The 17291-nt window shown below is 41.1% G+C and overlaps 1 protein-coding gene across 3 annotated transcripts in view; it reads left to right on the top strand.

Annotated features, from left to right (window-relative positions):
- The window catches only part of LPP (LIM domain containing preferred translocation partner in lipoma), a 662184-nt gene that overhangs the window by 286444 nt on the left and 358449 nt on the right, over positions 1 to 17291 (top strand). For all 3 annotated transcript variants that reach the window (XM_029939645.1, XM_029939646.1, XM_029939644.1), the window contains one exon: positions 4292 to 4404. In XM_029939645.1, coding sequence (XP_029795505.1) covers positions 4292 to 4404 — 113 coding nt within the window. The remainder of the gene's footprint in view (positions 1 to 4291; positions 4405 to 17291) is intronic.

Raw genomic sequence — 17291 nt, 5'->3', positions numbered from 1 at the left:
AGGTCTACACCTTCAGTTTAACATTGCTACTTGGAAGGTACTATAGCTGACTCCATTCAGATGTTTTTCTCTAGGAGGGTCACCAAATAACCTTCAAAGTCAGGCACTTTCTTTTTTTATTTTATTTTTTATTATATTCTTTTTTTAGAGTGGGAGTGCGAGTTGGGGAGAGGGGTAGAGGGAGAGAGAATGTTAGGCAGGCTCAGCACAGAGCCCAATAAGGGGCTCAATCCCCTGACCCTGGGATCATGACCTGAGCTGAAATCAAGAGTCGGACACTCAGGACACCTGGGTGGCTCAGTTGGTTAAGCATCCGACTTTAGGTCAGGTCATAATCTCATGGTTCATGAGTTTGAGCCCCATGTCAGCACAGAACCTGGAGCCTTCTTTGGATTGTGTGTCTCCCTCTCTCTGCCCTCCCCGACTCATGCTCTGTCTCTCAAAAATAAATAAACATTAAAAAAAAAAAAGAGTCACTCAACTTACTTAGTTATTCTAAGTTTATTCTAAGACTAATTTGCTGAGAATATGGACTATTCATGTGGCTCTCACAGGCCTCTGTTTCTACCTTTATAATACAATCTCGAAGATTCCATTCACTTCTGATCCTGTTTAATGCTCCGACATTTCTCTGTGACATAATAAAATGTGGTGAAGTATAAAAAGGTGCTCAGAAATCCTCTTTTAAATTATGCATGAAGAAGACCTAGGTCCATATAGAATATTTGAAGCAGAAAATGAGACTTCATTCTAGAAGTGAGTAGGACTAATCTCCATCAACCTAGACTTCCTTTGCTGATCCCTCAAGATCTCATTGTGAGCCTCCTTCTTGTATGTTGTGACTTGCCAAGGTAGAGAAGAATTCGGTGATGATTCTTTTTTACTTAACATGTATCAAATATTTTTTAGTGTAGTGTTTGGCCAAAGAAAGGTCAAATTAGTCTCTTCATTCTGACTGCACATTAGAATCATTTGGGTTTTAAGGGTACTGGCACCTGACCGCCCCCCCCCCCCACTTTCCCACTCCCTTTCCCCCATCCCAAAGATTCTGATTGAATAGACATGAGATGGAGGTTGGGCATCAGCATTTTTAGAAAAGCTTTCTTCGTGGTTTTAGTATGTAGCCAGTGTCTAGAACTACTGGGTAGGGTTACTGAAGGTTTATGAGACTTATAATCCTAATAAAGATATGGACAAAGCATGTCTCTGGATGTACACACCCCGAAGGATAAGAGAAATAGCAATGTTTCTGTATGACATAAGTCATTTAACTTTTCAAATCCTATAGGGTCTAAAATAGGAACAATAGGGGAGCCTGGGTGGCTCAGTTGGCTGAGTGACTGACTTCGGCTCAGGTCATGATCTCTCAGTTTCTGGGTTAAAGCCCCACATCAGGCTCTGTGCTGACAGCTCAGAGCCTGGAGCCTGCCTCAGATTCTGTGTCTCCCTCTCTCTCTGCCTCTCCCCTGCTCCTGCTCTCTCTGTCTCTCAAAAATAAATAAATGTTTAAAAAATTAAAAAAAATAAAATAGGAACCATATGATACTTGGCTGAAATGCAGTGGTTCTCTAAGTGTGGTCCTAGCCCAATAGAATGAGCATCACCTTGGAGTTTATTAGAAATGCAAATTCTCAGGGGCACCTCGGTGGCCTAGTCGGTGGCCTAGTCGGTTGAGCATCTTACTCAATTTTGGCTCAGGTCATGATCTCACAGTTTGTGAGTTCGAGGCCCTCATCTGGCTCTGTGCTGACAGTGCAGAACCTGCTTGGGATTTTCTGTCTCCTTCTCTCTCTGCTCTTTCCCCACTTGCGTGCGCGCACACACACACACACACACACACACACTCTCTCTCTCTCTCTCGCTCGCTCTCTCTCTCGCTCTCTCACTCTCTGTCTCTCACACAAATAAATAAACATTAAAAAAAATAAATACAAATTCTCAGGCCCCACCCTACACCTACTAAATCAGGAACTCTGGGGTTGGAACACAGGCATCTGTATTTAACCGGACCTTTCCAAGATCCTGATATCCTCTAAAGTTTGAGAACCATCCTCAGTAAGGGTTGTAGGACTAATAGGCAACCTATTTAGGAAATTTTAGCACAGTGTTTGGTGCATAGTGGGAGTCCAAAAAGCAGAATACTCTAAATACAGTATATTTTACTGCTTGGGAGTCTGACTATGGCTGGTAGCTAGATTGGACAGCTACTCTTCCAACTCTAAGACTGTTATTTATAAGGCAGATAGGGGCCAAAGAAACCATCAGAACAGTGAATCAAGGTGTATCAGAACAATGAATCCAAGCTGCCATCCTTCAACTGTGCAATTTAGGTTATTTTTTTTTTCTTTTGAAGACTTAAATCATGATATTTTGGTACTATCCAAAAGCAACTCATTGAGTAACAGAAACTGCTGCCTTACCACTAAGTGTTGAACAACTGAAATGCAAGGAAAAGCTACTTATCCATGAATATTATTATTATTACCTAAAATCTTATTTTTAAAGGGAAAAAACTAATAGAGTTTTTTAATGGAAGTTTCCAATTCCTAACAGATTGTCTGCAAAGTATTTTTATTTTTATTTATTTATTTTTGAGAGACAGAGAGAGGCCGCACAAGCAGGGGAGGGTCAGAGAGAGAGGGAGACACAGAATCCGAAGCAGGCCCCAGTCTCTGAGCTAGCTGTCAGCACAGAGCCCGATGCGGGGCTCGAACCCACTGACCATGAGATTATGACCTGAGCCGAAGCCGGATGCTTAACCAACTGAGCCACCCAGGCGCCCCCTGCAAAGTAGTTTTAAAAATTTCCAGGGGCGCCTGGGTGGCACAGTCGGTTAAGCGTCCGGCTTCGGCTCAGGTCATGATCTCAAGATTCATGTGTGGAAGCCCTGTGTCGGGCTCTGTGCTGACAGCTAGCTCAGAGCCTGGAGCCTGTCTTCAGATTCGGATTCTGTCTCCCTCTCTCTGACCCTCCCCTGCTCATGCTGTCTCTCTCTTTTTCTCACCAAAAATATATAAAACATCAAAATTTTTTTTAAATCTCCATACCATGAAGCCACAGAGCTCTTAGATTTATGTCTGCACCTCAGATCTTAGAGATTAGGTGCTCTCTTCCAAGAACGTGACACTGGTATGCTGTTCTGGTTGGGCAATGATGTGGAGCTTTCTTGATATGCTCACCTCTCATAACTTCCTGCCTGGATTATGTATAGATTTTGATATCGGATGTTTCTTCTTCCCAATTCTCCTAATCTGTCCGGCATGTGCTTTTAGATTAGTCTTTAGTAAATCATATTGCAACCAAGTTTTTTTTTCTCAGAAATGCTTGATGACTCCCCACCATAAGCATGATAAACTCAAACTACTTACTAGATGTGCAACACACTTATAAGTGTTGTGGTTTTTTTGTCACTGCACTTAGTTGTGTTATACACTAGTATTCTTTTATATTCCTATATTTATGCTGTTTTATAATTCGTCCCTTATTCTCTAGGCCCTAGATTTTTTTTTTAATTTTTTGTTTTTTTTAAAATTTATTTTTGAGAGACAGAGAGAGACCGTGTGAGCAGGGGAGGGTCAGAGAGAGGGAGACACAGAATCTGAAGCAGTCTCCAGGCTCCGAGCTGTCAGCACAGAGCCCGACGCGGGGTTCAAACCCACGAACCATGAGATCATGACCTGAGCCGAGGTCGGACGCTTAACCTATTGAGCCACCCAGGCGCCCCAGGCCCTAAATGTTTTAATCTGTGCCTTTGCTTCCCTGTCCTTCTGCCACCAGTGTACTTGTCGGTCACTGTGAACTGCTGCTCAGGGGAAGTTTAAATGTTCTGGTAAAATCCTTCCTGGACATAAGTTTTCCTTTTTCTTAGCTTCCCGAAGAGTTTCTTTCTCCATCTTCATCAATTGTATCTTCTTTTCCCTTTTTCTGTGTGTACATTTTTCTTCCCCTGCTTGATTAAAACTTTCCTGAGGGTTAAGTACCAAGTCTTAGCCTCTTCAGCAATTCACCACCCTGAGTGCCTACCATGTTCGAGCTAAACGTAGCCTCCTCCTTTTCTTCCTCTAGACTAGCTTTTATTTCACTTCTAAGTATCAACTCCAGTCCTCACTCCCAAAATTAAGGCTACTAATTAAATTGAAGAGACCTATAGTAGGGAATAATTGCAACAGGGCAAAACAATGATGAGTGAGGGCCAGTTAAAAAGCAGTAAAATGCCAGCAAATGTATGGTTTCAAAGAGTACTACGAAATCACATCTATGTTAACATTGTCTTTGCATTTCCTTTCTGTAGGTGATTTTCTTCCACCCCCACCTCCACCTCTAGAGGATCCTGGTGCTCTTCCATCAGTCTCTGGAAACTTCCCTCCTCCACCGCCCCTTGATGAAGGTGCTTTCAGGACACAGGTAAGATCGGTGGTGGAAGTCATATTCATAAGCCATGCTAGGAAGCTCATGAATTCAGTGATTGTTTCTGTGGTGAATAAACATTTATCCAGAGCCCAAAGAGAGCTTTACAACTCACAAAGAGCTAAGGTGCTTTCTGCAACACGCCCCGGTGAAGCTTTGCAGAGTTCCTCTGGCTTGCATTCTGAAGCCCTGGAAATCCTTTCACCTACTAATTTTGTTCTGAAACTGAAGGCCATTTTTTTTTTTTTTTTAGGAATGTCATTTGAGAATTCCACATTTTCTTGTTCTCCCAGGGACCCAACCGTGCTTTTCTATTGCCTTCTCTCTCTATCCACAAACATTGCATTCTGCAAGGGGAAGAGTGGTATTTTAAGGTTCTGGTTGGTTGCTGTGGGTCCTAATTGGCCAGCAAGCTCTTTCTAGCAAAAGCGCCGGACAAACATTCTTGGGGTATTCTTTCCTGAGTGGGGTCAAGTGGGGTCAAGGAGATACATTATAGAGGCATTGATCTTTTACAAGTGCTGTGCTCTGGGGAATGCTGATCTCCAGCAACCTGGATCTGGAATCAGAAGCAATGGTGGAAAGAGTTTTCAGCCTGTAATCATGTAGATGCTCTAGTGACCAGATGCCACCATTTACACAGCTACATGCTGTTCATATCAGGAGGGACAACTAATTAGCAAAGTTATAGAATTATTGTTGTCTTTTAGGGGTGATGATGCTATTATAGATACATAGAAGAGAAAAACCACAGCCCTTATCTTTTGGAGAAATATTCAAAATATTTGGGGAAGAAATTGATGGTGTCTGATATTTGCTTCAAAATGATAAGCGTAGGGAGCTACTGAGTGAGAAATAGGTGAAAGAAAGATTAGTGATGAGTTGATCATTGTTGACTGCATGGAGGTGGATTCTATCTATATTTGGTCTACCTTTGTATATGTTTACAATTTTTCATAGTAAATTAAAAAATTAATGTTTGCTTAATTTTTGAGAGAGAGAGGGAGAGAGAGAATGAATCTGAAGCAGACTTCAGGCTCTGAGATGTCACCACAGAGCCTGACGTGGGGCTTAAACCCACAGACCATGAGATCATGACCTGAGCCAAAGTCAGATGCTCAACTGACTGAGCCACTCAGGCTCGCTTCCCATAGTAAGGTTTTTATTTTTTTTAATTTTTTAATGTTTTTATTTCTTTTTGAGAGAAAGACAGAGTCATCTTGAGTAGGGGAGGGTCAGAGAGAGAGGGAGACACAGAATCCGAAGACAGGCTTCAGGCTCTGAGCTGTCAGCACAGAGTCTGATGCGGGGGCTTGAACCCATGAACCACAAGATCATGACCTCAGCCGAAGCCGGGCCCAACCGACTGAGCCACGCAGGTGCCCCCTATAGTAAGTTTTAAAGAAGGAAAACCATGGGAAATAACTGCTTAAATGGTTCAGTCCATTGTCAGGCTTTCATTCTCCTAAATTTCAGGTTGGGAGAGACAAAGGAAGAAATGATTCGTTCATTCAGCAAATATTCCATGTGCCTGTCATTCATTTAGCAAGTATTCCGTGTGCCTATTTGCCTATGCTTTATAGTACTAGAATTCTAAAGCAAAAAGGAAAGACCCAGTTCTGCGCTCATGAAACTCCCACATTAGTAAAACTGGTGGATGTAAACAGAATAGGTACCTTGATTATGAAGAACGTTAGAATGAGATCAGGGGTGTGGGTTGGAGGAAAGAGTGATCCAGAGGTCTTGCTGAGAAGGGGACACATAAGCAAAGATTTGGAGTGGGGAGAAGGGAGAAGAACTGGTGAGTGTCTTGGGAGTATATTTTCATATAGTAGAACTTAAGTAATAGAGGAGGCTTTTTGTACTATTGAGAGGTTAAAATTAGTAAGTTCTGATTATAACCAGGGGCCTCCAATTCAGTTTGGAACCTAGATTTTTATAAATCCATTAAAAATTTTATGTCTGAGATATATGTGTCATGGGTTTCCTACAAAAATCTTGATTTTCCTATAAAATATTGCTGATAAAATGTAGTAAGCTGATAAAATCAAAGCTCAAATTCCACTAATGGATAGGCATCCTATAAAGTTTGTATTTATTTTATGAAACAGGTAGGTCCCTTGGCAAATAGAAATAATATGATCAAGTTTTCTTATTTTTAGTCAGTTTTTTATTAACAGTGAAAAACAAAAACCCTCTTACATTTGTCTTTTATATTCCTTTGCTCTTATTTGGTCTAGGGCTGTTGTTTGCATATTGTTGAATCTATATAATTAAAAACTTCACTTAGTCTGTTTGCTCTCTTGGAATATTATGGAAACTTTTGTTGCATTTTATTTTATTTATTTTATTTTAAAATTTATTTTCTTATGTTTATTTATTATTGAGACAGAGAGAAACAGAGCTTGAGCAGGGGAGGATCAGAGAGAGAGGGAGACACAGAATCTGAAGCAGGCTCCAGGCTCTGAGCTGCCAGCCCAGAGCCTGACGTGGGACTCGAACCCATGAACTGTGAGATCAGGTCCTGAGCTGAAGTCAGATGCTTAACCGACTGGGTCATTCAGGCGCCCTTTTTGTTGTTTTAAGTATTTAGCTCTTAAAGGCTTTTTGACTCTGTGACAGACTCATGTTTGTTCATTGAACAGCTTATTCTAGTTATATGATTCTTAACAGGTCACACTAAGTCCGATTTTTCTCATAATTAAAACTAAGGTAACTGTCTACTACCTCTAGGAACCAAATAAAGTACAGATGGAGTTGAAAATGGCAAGCTATAATGGTTATCCAGATATTTTGATATTATAACTATTACTATATAAAAATAACAGCACTGGTAATGATAAGGCTTTGCCAAAAGGTTTAATGAAGAAGAATTCAAACATGGGTTTTCCTAAAAATTACAAAAACTCTTCTCCTCTATGGGCCTTTTCCTTACAAATGTACCAAAACCATGACTTTGTTTTTTATAAGGAAGGAAATAAACAAAAAGTCGGTTGCCATGTTGGCTTATGTTCTTTGCAAAACAGAAGGAAGGATGAAAAATAAAATTGAGTTTGCCAAATGGGAAAGGACACATCTGGTAGGAGAGGCATGTTCTTCTTGAATATATGGAAGATTGTTGGCAAGGTCAAAAGCATAGAGGCATGTCCTTCCCTTGTGTGAGAAGGATAGTGACTTGGTCCTGCTCTGGCCATATTTGCACCACTTTGGAATATGAACTGTTTAATAGAGCCCAAAGTAATTTAGTCACGGGAGAAAATTTTGCACTTTTTCCCCTCGGCCCTGGTGAAACTTCAGGTTGCCAAGTCCAAATCAGAGCTGTTAAATGTGTATTTTTATGTAGAAGTCTGTTTATGCTTCTAGCTAGATTTTCAGGTCAGAGTCAAAATAATGTCTACTAAGTATGACTATAGAATTGTAAGATACTCAGAGCTGAAAAGGAGCTTAGAGATTATTTAGTCCAACCCTGGCATCAGCCTTTAGTTACAGCCTCTCCAAGGGCTCGCTGGATGGATTCATTCCCTGTGTCTGCAGATGGGGAAACTGAGGCTCACGAAGTATGGATCCTCTAATCCATACTCATTTTGAGAAACCTTGACTTGTGGATTTTCCCTTCCTGTTGTACCAGATTCCCTTGCACATGGCTTTGCTTTAGAGTCTTCCATTAGCCTCTGAGTCTCTGAGGTTCAGACATGGGATTATATGGTTTTAATTTGAAGGACCAGGTGCTCTTGGAGTTTTTCTTAGTGTCCTGAAGCTTTGATACCTGCTACATACTTTTTGTTTTTATTTTTTTTTTTGCAAAAGGCAAATATTTTGATTCAAAACTTCTCGTTTTGAGAATTCTTTTTCTTAAGAGAAAAAAACATGAATCTTGGAAAACAAATGAGGGCTTTATCTTTTTAAAAATTTTTAAAAAATGTTTTATTTATTGTTGAGCTAGAGAGAGAGAGAGAGAGAGAGAGAGAGAGAGAGAGAGAGAGAGAGAGATACAGAGACAGCATTAGCAGGGGAGAGTCAGAGAGAGAGGGATACACAGAATCTTAAGACAGGCTCCAGGCTCTGAGCTAGCTGTCAGCACAGAGCCTGACATGGGGCTCAAAACCATGAACCATGCGGTCATGACCTGAGCCAAAGCCGGATGCTTAACCAACTGAGCTACCCAGGTGCCCCTGTCTTTTCTGTCAAGATCAGTTTGACCTCAGTCAGTACCTGTGAGATTTGGAGTGACCATTTCATTCGTTCATTTATTCTTCATTCACTTATTACGAATTGAGTACCTTCTGGAAGTCAGGCACATAAACTAGGGATCCTAGCCTTAGAACTTGGCATCATGGGTCTAGTGCCCTGACTCTTGTCATTGGGACTTTATAATGTTGTTCTAATCTGATGCTATACTTGTTAATTTCTTCCTATTTCAGCCAGCTAATGGCATGTCAACAGCATTGCTTAGGGTAGTTTCACTGTTGGGGAGCGTCTCAGAGAATTTCAGGTTTATAACGGAATTAGAGATCATACTTCAACTTCCTTTCTTTTGTTTGGATCTCCTATTTTTTTTTTTTCTTGTTTAACAAAGTATTTATCGGAGACTATTGCAGGTGAGATGATGTTGAGGGATAAGGAGATGGATCGCATATAGTACCTCTGCATCAAGTTTGGGAGGTATACACAAACACAGCTTTTATTTATTTATTTTTATTTTTATTTTATTATTAAAAAATCTTTTTTATTTATTTTTGAGAGACAGAGAGAGATAGCGTGAGCAGGGGAGAGTCAGAGAGAGAGGGAGGCACAAAATCCGAAGCAGGCTCCAGGCTCTGAGCTAGCTATCAGCAGAGCCCGATGCGGGCCTTGAACCCACGAACCGTGAGATCATGACCTGAGCCAAAGCTGGATGCTTAACTGATTGAGCCACTGGCGCCCCCAAACACAGCTTTTATACTGTTGTGTTCCATAGTAAATTACTTCTGAGTCATCATGCTCTGATCAGAAGCACAAGCTAAGCCCTATATTGTGGGAGAGGGTGGGGGAAATAAATTAACTAACTAGGGATCTACAAGAAGGATCCTTGGAAATGGTATCAATTGAACCAAGCTTTGATGGCTGGGTAGGACTTTAATTTTCCACTGGGGGAATAGATCTTTTAGCAATGAAGTAAGAAAACTAAGAGCATTGAAGGAGAGCACAAAGTAGTGTGACCTGCTTTGCCTACTGTGGAATTTGTCCTTTATTCCGAAATCATTGAGCATTTACTGCAGGTGTCATTTAATATTGTAAAGATAAGGGTGGCATCTCCTATATGCTGTTAGATGCCATGTGGTATTTTCTACACACCATCAAGCATAACCTATTGCACTTGTGGGAAACCCCATGCAGACAGCTCCAGTACACTTTCTAGAAGTCTTCAGGGACTTGTCTCTTTTTTTTTTCTTTTTAAGTTTCTTTTAATGTTCACTTATTTTTGAGAGAGACAGAGTGTGAGTAGGGTAGGGACAGAGATAGAGGGAGCCACAGAATCTGAAGCAGGCTCCAGGCTCGGAGCTGTCAGCACAGAGCCCGACTCAGGGCTTGAACTCGGGAACAGTGAGACCATGACCTGAGCCAAAGTCAGATGCTTAGCCAACTGAGCCACCCAGGCACCCTGGGACTTGTCTCCTGATACCTGATGGCTTTGTGTTTGGGTGCCTGATAGTTAACATCCACTTTTCGTGAGACCTTTGCTTGACTTTTCTTCCTGACCGCCAGATGATATCTCCTCACCTCCTCCCTCTTTGTGATCCAGTCCCATGGCTTGCTTTAACCTGCCCACTCTCCAGAGTTCTATATACTCCCGATTTCATGTCCGCCTTTCTGCTCATCCCAGCTAGATGGCCATGACCACATTTGCTGCTGTCACTACAGTTCCTCCACCTTAGAACACAGACCATGATGCCTATTCTTGCTTACTCCTTATGTTAACAACTGCTTTCTCTTATGGAAGGGAATTTGTCTCTGTATGATTTCTTTATTTCTCTTTTTAATTTTATTTTAATGTTTATTTATTTTTTAGAGAGAGAGAAACAGTGAAGTCAGGGAGGGGCAGAGATAGAGGGAGACAGAATCCAAAGCAGGCTCCAGGCTCCAAGCTGTCAGTACAGAGCCTGGCACGGAGTTCAAACTTAATGAACTGCGAGATCATGGCCTGAGCCAAAGTCGAACGCTTAACCAACCGAGTCACCGAGGCACCCCTATGATTTCTTCCCAGTGATTTTCTTCCTATTCTCTTAGAACACAGTGCCCATGCAAAGGAACAGCCAGGTCAGGTGAGGGTTAGGTGATGTGTGCCCTAAGAAGTAGATCATGAGAGCTGCTGAAAGAAGTGACTTTCCTGAGGCCTGAGTGAAAACAGTGTAATGTGAGCTATGCTCTGAACTTGGGGAAATGCCCAGAGTTAATTGAAAAGAGAAGGGAGAAAGGAAACCTCTGAAATCATTTATGGTCTTGTCTTAGTCAGTCTTTAAAAGTTTGCAGGCCAACTCATTTCTGTTCTGAAAACATTTTCAAAGCTCTTTTATGGACATGGCAAATGATAGATTATAGTCAGTTACCCACATATGTCAATAATAATTTTAGAATCTACCATAGTTTCCGCAGAGCCAGCACTGGAATTTGTGTCTTGTGACTCTTAGTCTAGACCTGTCATTGTCACAGGTATGGAATGACAGATGTTCACCTGTAGACATGGAGGACTCAGGCCCACAGCTGTGGCCACATTCTTTTGTGCACTCGCAGAAACAGTAAGACTCGCTTTACTTGGCTTTGACACACCCTATTGTAGAGATTGTTCCTTCTGCTGCCCGATAGTGGGCTGAGGAAGGAGGCTGGGTGCAAAAGGAGATCCAAGCTCTAAAGGCTACAAAGAGTAAAGGTCATGTGCAGTCTTGCCTGAAGAAACCCCTAATGATCAGAAGCTCTGATCCACTCTGAAGCGTTTGTCCTTTCTGCACAGTGAGAAGTATCTTGATCTACGAAAACATACCAAAGGAGTGGTTGAGATGCTTATTTCCTGGCCCTTTACCTTATTCACTGGGTGCTGGGTTAGCGAGCCCTGGTTGGTTTGTAGGGCTGTTTGTGACCCTGGCAACAGCGGCAGAAGTAGCTTGCTTCATGGTTATCTCCTCCTCTTGTGGTTGCAGCGGTAGGTCAGCGTGTGTTTAGCAGAGCTGGCTCCTAGGCATGTCACTGGCTTTGGTCAATAAGACTTTCTAGAAGTGAATTTCAAAGGTTTCCTGTTTGCTTTTCTCTCTGAATCATCATGTGATTGGAAATTCAGATGAGAAAAGGGCACAGTTTTTGGTGTCTAGACTTATAAAAGCTTCTTTGAAAGTAGTAGGCCTAGAGCCCCTTAGGGGGTACCCCCACTATTTCATTTAGCAATTTGAACCTTTTTCATGGAATGCTGTAGTAGTTTTCCTCTCTATTTTTTAAGGACCTATTTAAAGAGGTAAGCCTTTTTCTGGGGATCAGTAGTAGAGTAGGTGTACACATACTCACTCCTTCACACTTGTCAATCCCGTTACCGCGGCCACTGCTCCCTTGGCGTGACCTGGGGCACCCACATGCTTTCTGCAAGGAAGAACTGGCCAATCGCTGGATGAGAAAAGTCTGGTGGAGAAACGCTGTTGTCGGTGATGCCGTAGGTCAGGATAACCAATCCGTAGGTCAGGATAACCAATGAGGTTAGGGTTCCGTTAGCTCTTGGGTTTCTTTATAAGGAGTAATTTACAATATTTGCATATTTCAGAAAATTTTCTTTGCCTAGAGGTGTGTGAAATTGCAATTGCTTCTTAGTCAGGGGAAGTTGTTTTTTTTTTTTTTTTTCTTCTCATTTTGTCTCTCTCATCAAGAATCTTAGTGAGTTCTCCAAAGCTATAACATGCTTACTTATTTTTTAATATGTTTTGTCTCATAATGAAAATAAATCAAACCATGTAGCTCACCTACTTTCAATCCTGTTTCTCTATCATGGAAAAATCATGGTCTGAATATATACACCGTGCCCAATGTCTACACCATGTGAGGTTTGATCATTCTTCTTTCTGATATATCCAAAAGCTTTTAGGCAATTTGGAGAATATGCTGTGATATTTTAAAGTTTATAATGTAAACCCTTTTGAAAGAACCATTTCTCACATTAAATTGTATCACCACATTATTAATAAACTGTAACATTTTTAAATGTTTACTTATTTTTGAGAGAGAGAGAGAGAGAGAGTGAGCATGAGAGCCTGAGCAGGGGAGGGGCAGAGAAAGAGGGGGGACAGGGCAGAGCACGACACGGGGCTCGAATTCATGAACTGTGAGATCATGACCTGAGCCAAAGTTGGACACCTGAGCCACCCAGGCGACCCATAAACTGTAACTTTTACTTGTTTATTGCAATGTGTCTTGTTGTTTGCTATTTCTTTTTCTTGAACTCATCATTCTGATTCCTTCTCTTCTTTTTTTTTCCCCTGCCACAGTCATTTTTCTTTTTTTTTGGAAAGGCTACATGGATAATCCAGCTCCTGCATTTTTATATATCTGTAAATGACTTATTTTTGCCTTTATATTTACATAAAGGTTTGGCTGCTGGTAGACTCCTAGGATCAAATTTCCTTTATCAGTATTCAGTCAAGATTTCTATGTTATTATTTTAGCATCATTTAGTATTACGAATGAGAAATCTGACTCCAGTGTGATTCTTTTCCCAGTGTGTTACCTTTTTTTGTTGGATCTGCAAACCTTATCTGGGGGAGTTCTTGGTTTCACTGCACTGCACTTGGATACAGGTCCCTACCCTCACTCGTGTTTTCACTTAGCAGTCAGTAGATCTGTTTGGCTGGAAGAGTCACATTTTTATTTAGCTAAAGTGGAGGGGGGCGCGGACACTTTCTTGTGTTATTAAGGAAAAGCAGTTTAACGTTTTGTTTGCCTTTTTCATCCTTACAGAACCTCTATTTTACGATTTGGGATTTCTTATCCCTTCTTCACATTAATATTCTTTCTCAGTAGTTCTGCGTTAGGGGAGGATCCCTATCGCTTGCTTCCTTTATTTCTTAACTCTTTTGTGGTGGTAGTCTGCTCTTGACTTAGGAATGGTACATCCACCTGCATTCAGGGGAGGGGATGTGGCTCTGGATGTGCTGTGCTGGTAGACCCAGCTGACTTGTACTCCAAATTTTGTCTTCTGTCCAGGTCAGGAATATGTAGACTTTTAATAAGCTTGGTGACCAAAGAGTAGGTACCTGCATCTGGTCTTCATTTTATGTGAGTAATTAGGGGAGACAGGCCAACGAAAGGTTTCCATTAGAAGCTTCATGGTTTATCTCCTCCTCTTGTGGTTGCAGTGGTAGGTCAGCCCAAGAGCAGACCTGTGAGCTTTACTGCCGTCCTCGCGGCTACTTCTTAGCTGTGAGGATGCACAGGCTCATAAGAAAGCCCCTATTTCACTGGCCCGTATGTGCCAAGCAAGGGCAGAAGCAGGGTGCAGGGTGGTCTCTGGTTGAATCCTCTAAGCCGCTGAGTTTCCTCACTGTTTCCCCATCCATGCTTCTCAATGAGTATTTCACCAGGAGTGTCGGGGAATGTGGCAAAGAACTTTTTATTAGAAAGGATGAACTCATTCAGTGATTTTACTGCTGTTATGACATTCTATACTCCAAACATCATTTCCCAAGAGGCTCCCCCACCCCCTCAGCCTTCTTGTTGTGACAGCTCAAAGTCAGCTATTAAAGTCAGGTAATGCTACCTTTTGTTTTTTTTTTTTTGTTTTTTTTAATCTCAAGCTCACTCTCCTGCCCTCAGGGCTTCACCACAGAAAAGCCCTCCTTGGTTGTGTCATCTAAGCCAAGTCAAGCTTTAGGGATAACATGGCGTGATGGCCAACACTGTGTGCGCAGGGGCCAGGTGACCCACTAGCTGTATGCCTATGGACATATAATTTAACCTCCCATGCCTCAGTTTGCTTTTCTGTAAACCAGGCATAGTAATTGAGTCTGCCTCTTTGGGTTGCTCTGAGAAGCGTGGAGAGAATATTGTATGTGCCTGACAAATCCCAGCGCTGAGTAAATATTTACTGTTGATGTCAACACTGTTGGGCAATTCAGGGCTCTCTGGCCTCTGTGCTGAGTTCCGAAACAGTTGTCACTGTCTTTGGTTTCCCTGTGCCTCCCCGAAGGTCATCAGTGATCCCATTCCTTGCTCCTAAATGCGTGGGGATTTTGAGCCTTTTGCTAAAGAGGTACTTCCACAAGCTCCCTCTGTAAAATGAATGATTGGCTGAACTAATTTTTAGATCTCTTACAGCTCTGAATTCACTGCTTTGGCCACAAAATATCACCTCTTTATAACTTCACAGTAATTTACAAATTGCAAAATACTTTATATTATTTTACCTGATCTTTGCATTTTTTAAAAAAAGATACAAATATATTTTAACCAATTAAAAAATTAAGATCCAACAAGTTGACACAACTTTTTTAGATCACACAAGTATCATGGAAGCAGTGATTTATTTTTAAGTGGACAAAACCAAAATGTATTTTGGGGACTTTTAAGCCTCTTGGCTTAGTATCAATTCACTTTCAAATGAGAGAAGGCAGATCATTTTGAATTCTCTAAAAGCAGCCAAAGTCATCAACAATATGTGTTCATGGCTGGTGGCCAGGGGCCACTGAGATCACTTTCGGTGTTGTTCTTTAGTGGAAATAAGCACATCTTCCTTCCAGCCCTCGGCGTATTCTCTGACAATCCCCTCACAGATTGTATGTTCCATGTACTTCTTATCCATGGATTTGGTAGGAGGTTCTGTTGGGCTCACAAATCCTTTAGTTCCATTGTAATTTACATAAGCCACTCAACATGGGCACAAAACAACTTGATCTGAAAGAAGGGGTAAAAGAAGGAGTAGAAGATGCCAAGACCAAAAACCTAGGGCATTAACTCAGATTTTATTTGTGTAACTCCCAATGTTTTGGGGAGATTTTCTGTGCATAACTGATTTCAATTGATCCATTCAAAAGTCAAGTGTTTATGCCCCCCTACTGGATAACTTACAATATATTATTGCATATAATGCATATACCAATCCTTAAGGGGTTACACTATTCTTAGCATTATTTTATCATTAGCTTTTGTGAGTATGACCTGTCCAAGGCCTGCAAATTCCATAAATTCCAAACTTGACTTGGAGTGTTTTTTGTTTTGTTTTTAAATAAAAGATTTTTATACACTTGATCTCACTTGAGCCTTTTAATAACTTATGAAAACGGAAGGGTAAGGATAATCCCCATCTAGCGCAAGTGAGGATGCTGAGGCTCATGGAGGCGAAGTCATAGTCCCAGTTTCCATGGTATTAAGTGTCCCAGGCAGGGATCAGACCCTGAGTCCTGTCAGTCCATTCCTTTCTCTGTCTTGCCATCATTCTTTATTGGTACTTTTCTTTATCTTCTTTTTCGATGAAGGTCACAGAAGACCAATTGTCACTTTGCTCTCCAAGTACTCACTATTTGGAAGCTCTTCCTCTTATGAGTTCTGTTGTAGAATTCCCTATGGCACTATTGTCTTCAGACTCTTCTCTCTCTCTCTCTCTCTCTCTCTCTCTCTCTCTCTCTGCAATTGTCTATATCTTTATGGATTGAAAGAATGTACTTTGACATTAAAAGGTGGGAAATACATTTATTAGCCTGTAAAATAGAATTCTTAATTGTTTGGTTTTATATTTCTTTCAATAAACTAATAAAGATGACAATTTTTATTATGATGGAAAGTGAGTACAATTGGTGGTACTGGTGGATAAACTGTGTTTATGGCAGTTTTTTAAAAGGGGAAATGGGAGTAACACAGACAGAAGGATTCACATGATTAAAAAAAGAGGATTTTGCTGTTATTTTTAGAAGTAAAGGATTTGTCTAATGAGACACTACCCTCAGAGAGAGAGAGAGAGAGAGAGAGAGAGAGAGAGAGAGAGAGAGAGAGAGAGAAGGTGCTCAGACTCATCTTTCCCCATAAGTTATATTATTTTCAGTGCTTAAAACAGTGTGTGACTGTCCTGAAACCACTGTTTTGAACTGTACATGATGTAATTTGGGAAAGACCATCCCTAGGAGCCAAATCTCAGTTTCTTCAGCCATAAACTAGTATGGATGCTTCCTGTTTCCTTTTTTTCCCCTCCCCAATGATCAGATAAAAATAATTCATTTGATGGCACTTTCTAAAAGAGTAAGTAAAGGATTTACCTTAAAAGTGTTTATTTTTGATAATATTATTTCAACACCCTTGAGCTTTAATTCTTTCTATTAAAATTTATATCATCCTTACAATGAATTACCGCAGGGCCTTTCAGTGTTGATGGGATGGCAAGTATTGTAAGGAGAATGACCAACTCTCCCCAGAACAGAGATGTACTGACTCAAGCCCTAGCTGACTACAGCATGTGCACTTCAGAGTCAGGGTCGTGACTTAGGAAGATCTGTCTCAGAACTTCATAGAGCACCTGCCAGCTGAGGCTTAGGTATTCCATGAAGAGATGATCAAACAAGTAAACAAAAAACATGGCAGCCAGCAGAGTATTTCACGGTATACATTCAGGAGACTTCATCATTTTTATTATCATTTTATATTAACCCATTTTGAAAGTTGAAATGTACCTAGAGGATTGTTTTCATTTCCTTTTCGCTCATTGAAAGCCATACAGGGTCACTTTAGTAATTCTTTCCTGACCCAGTGGGGATAGAAATCAGTTTCAGGCCATGGCCACGATAGAGAGGTGTTTTCTTAGAGTTACACATTCATTAAATAAGAGTCTCTCCTCTCCTTCCTTCCCTGCCTGCCCTGTTTCTGTAAACTGGGACTTAAAGCCATGG

Source organism: Suricata suricatta, chromosome 5, assembly GCF_006229205.1.
Source record: "Suricata suricatta isolate VVHF042 chromosome 5, meerkat_22Aug2017_6uvM2_HiC, whole genome shotgun sequence".
NCBI classification, from domain to species: Eukaryota; Metazoa; Chordata; class Mammalia; order Carnivora; family Herpestidae; genus Suricata; species Suricata suricatta.
The sequence above is the reverse complement of the archived record's forward strand: the minus strand, read 5'-3'. Positions and strand labels throughout refer to the sequence as shown.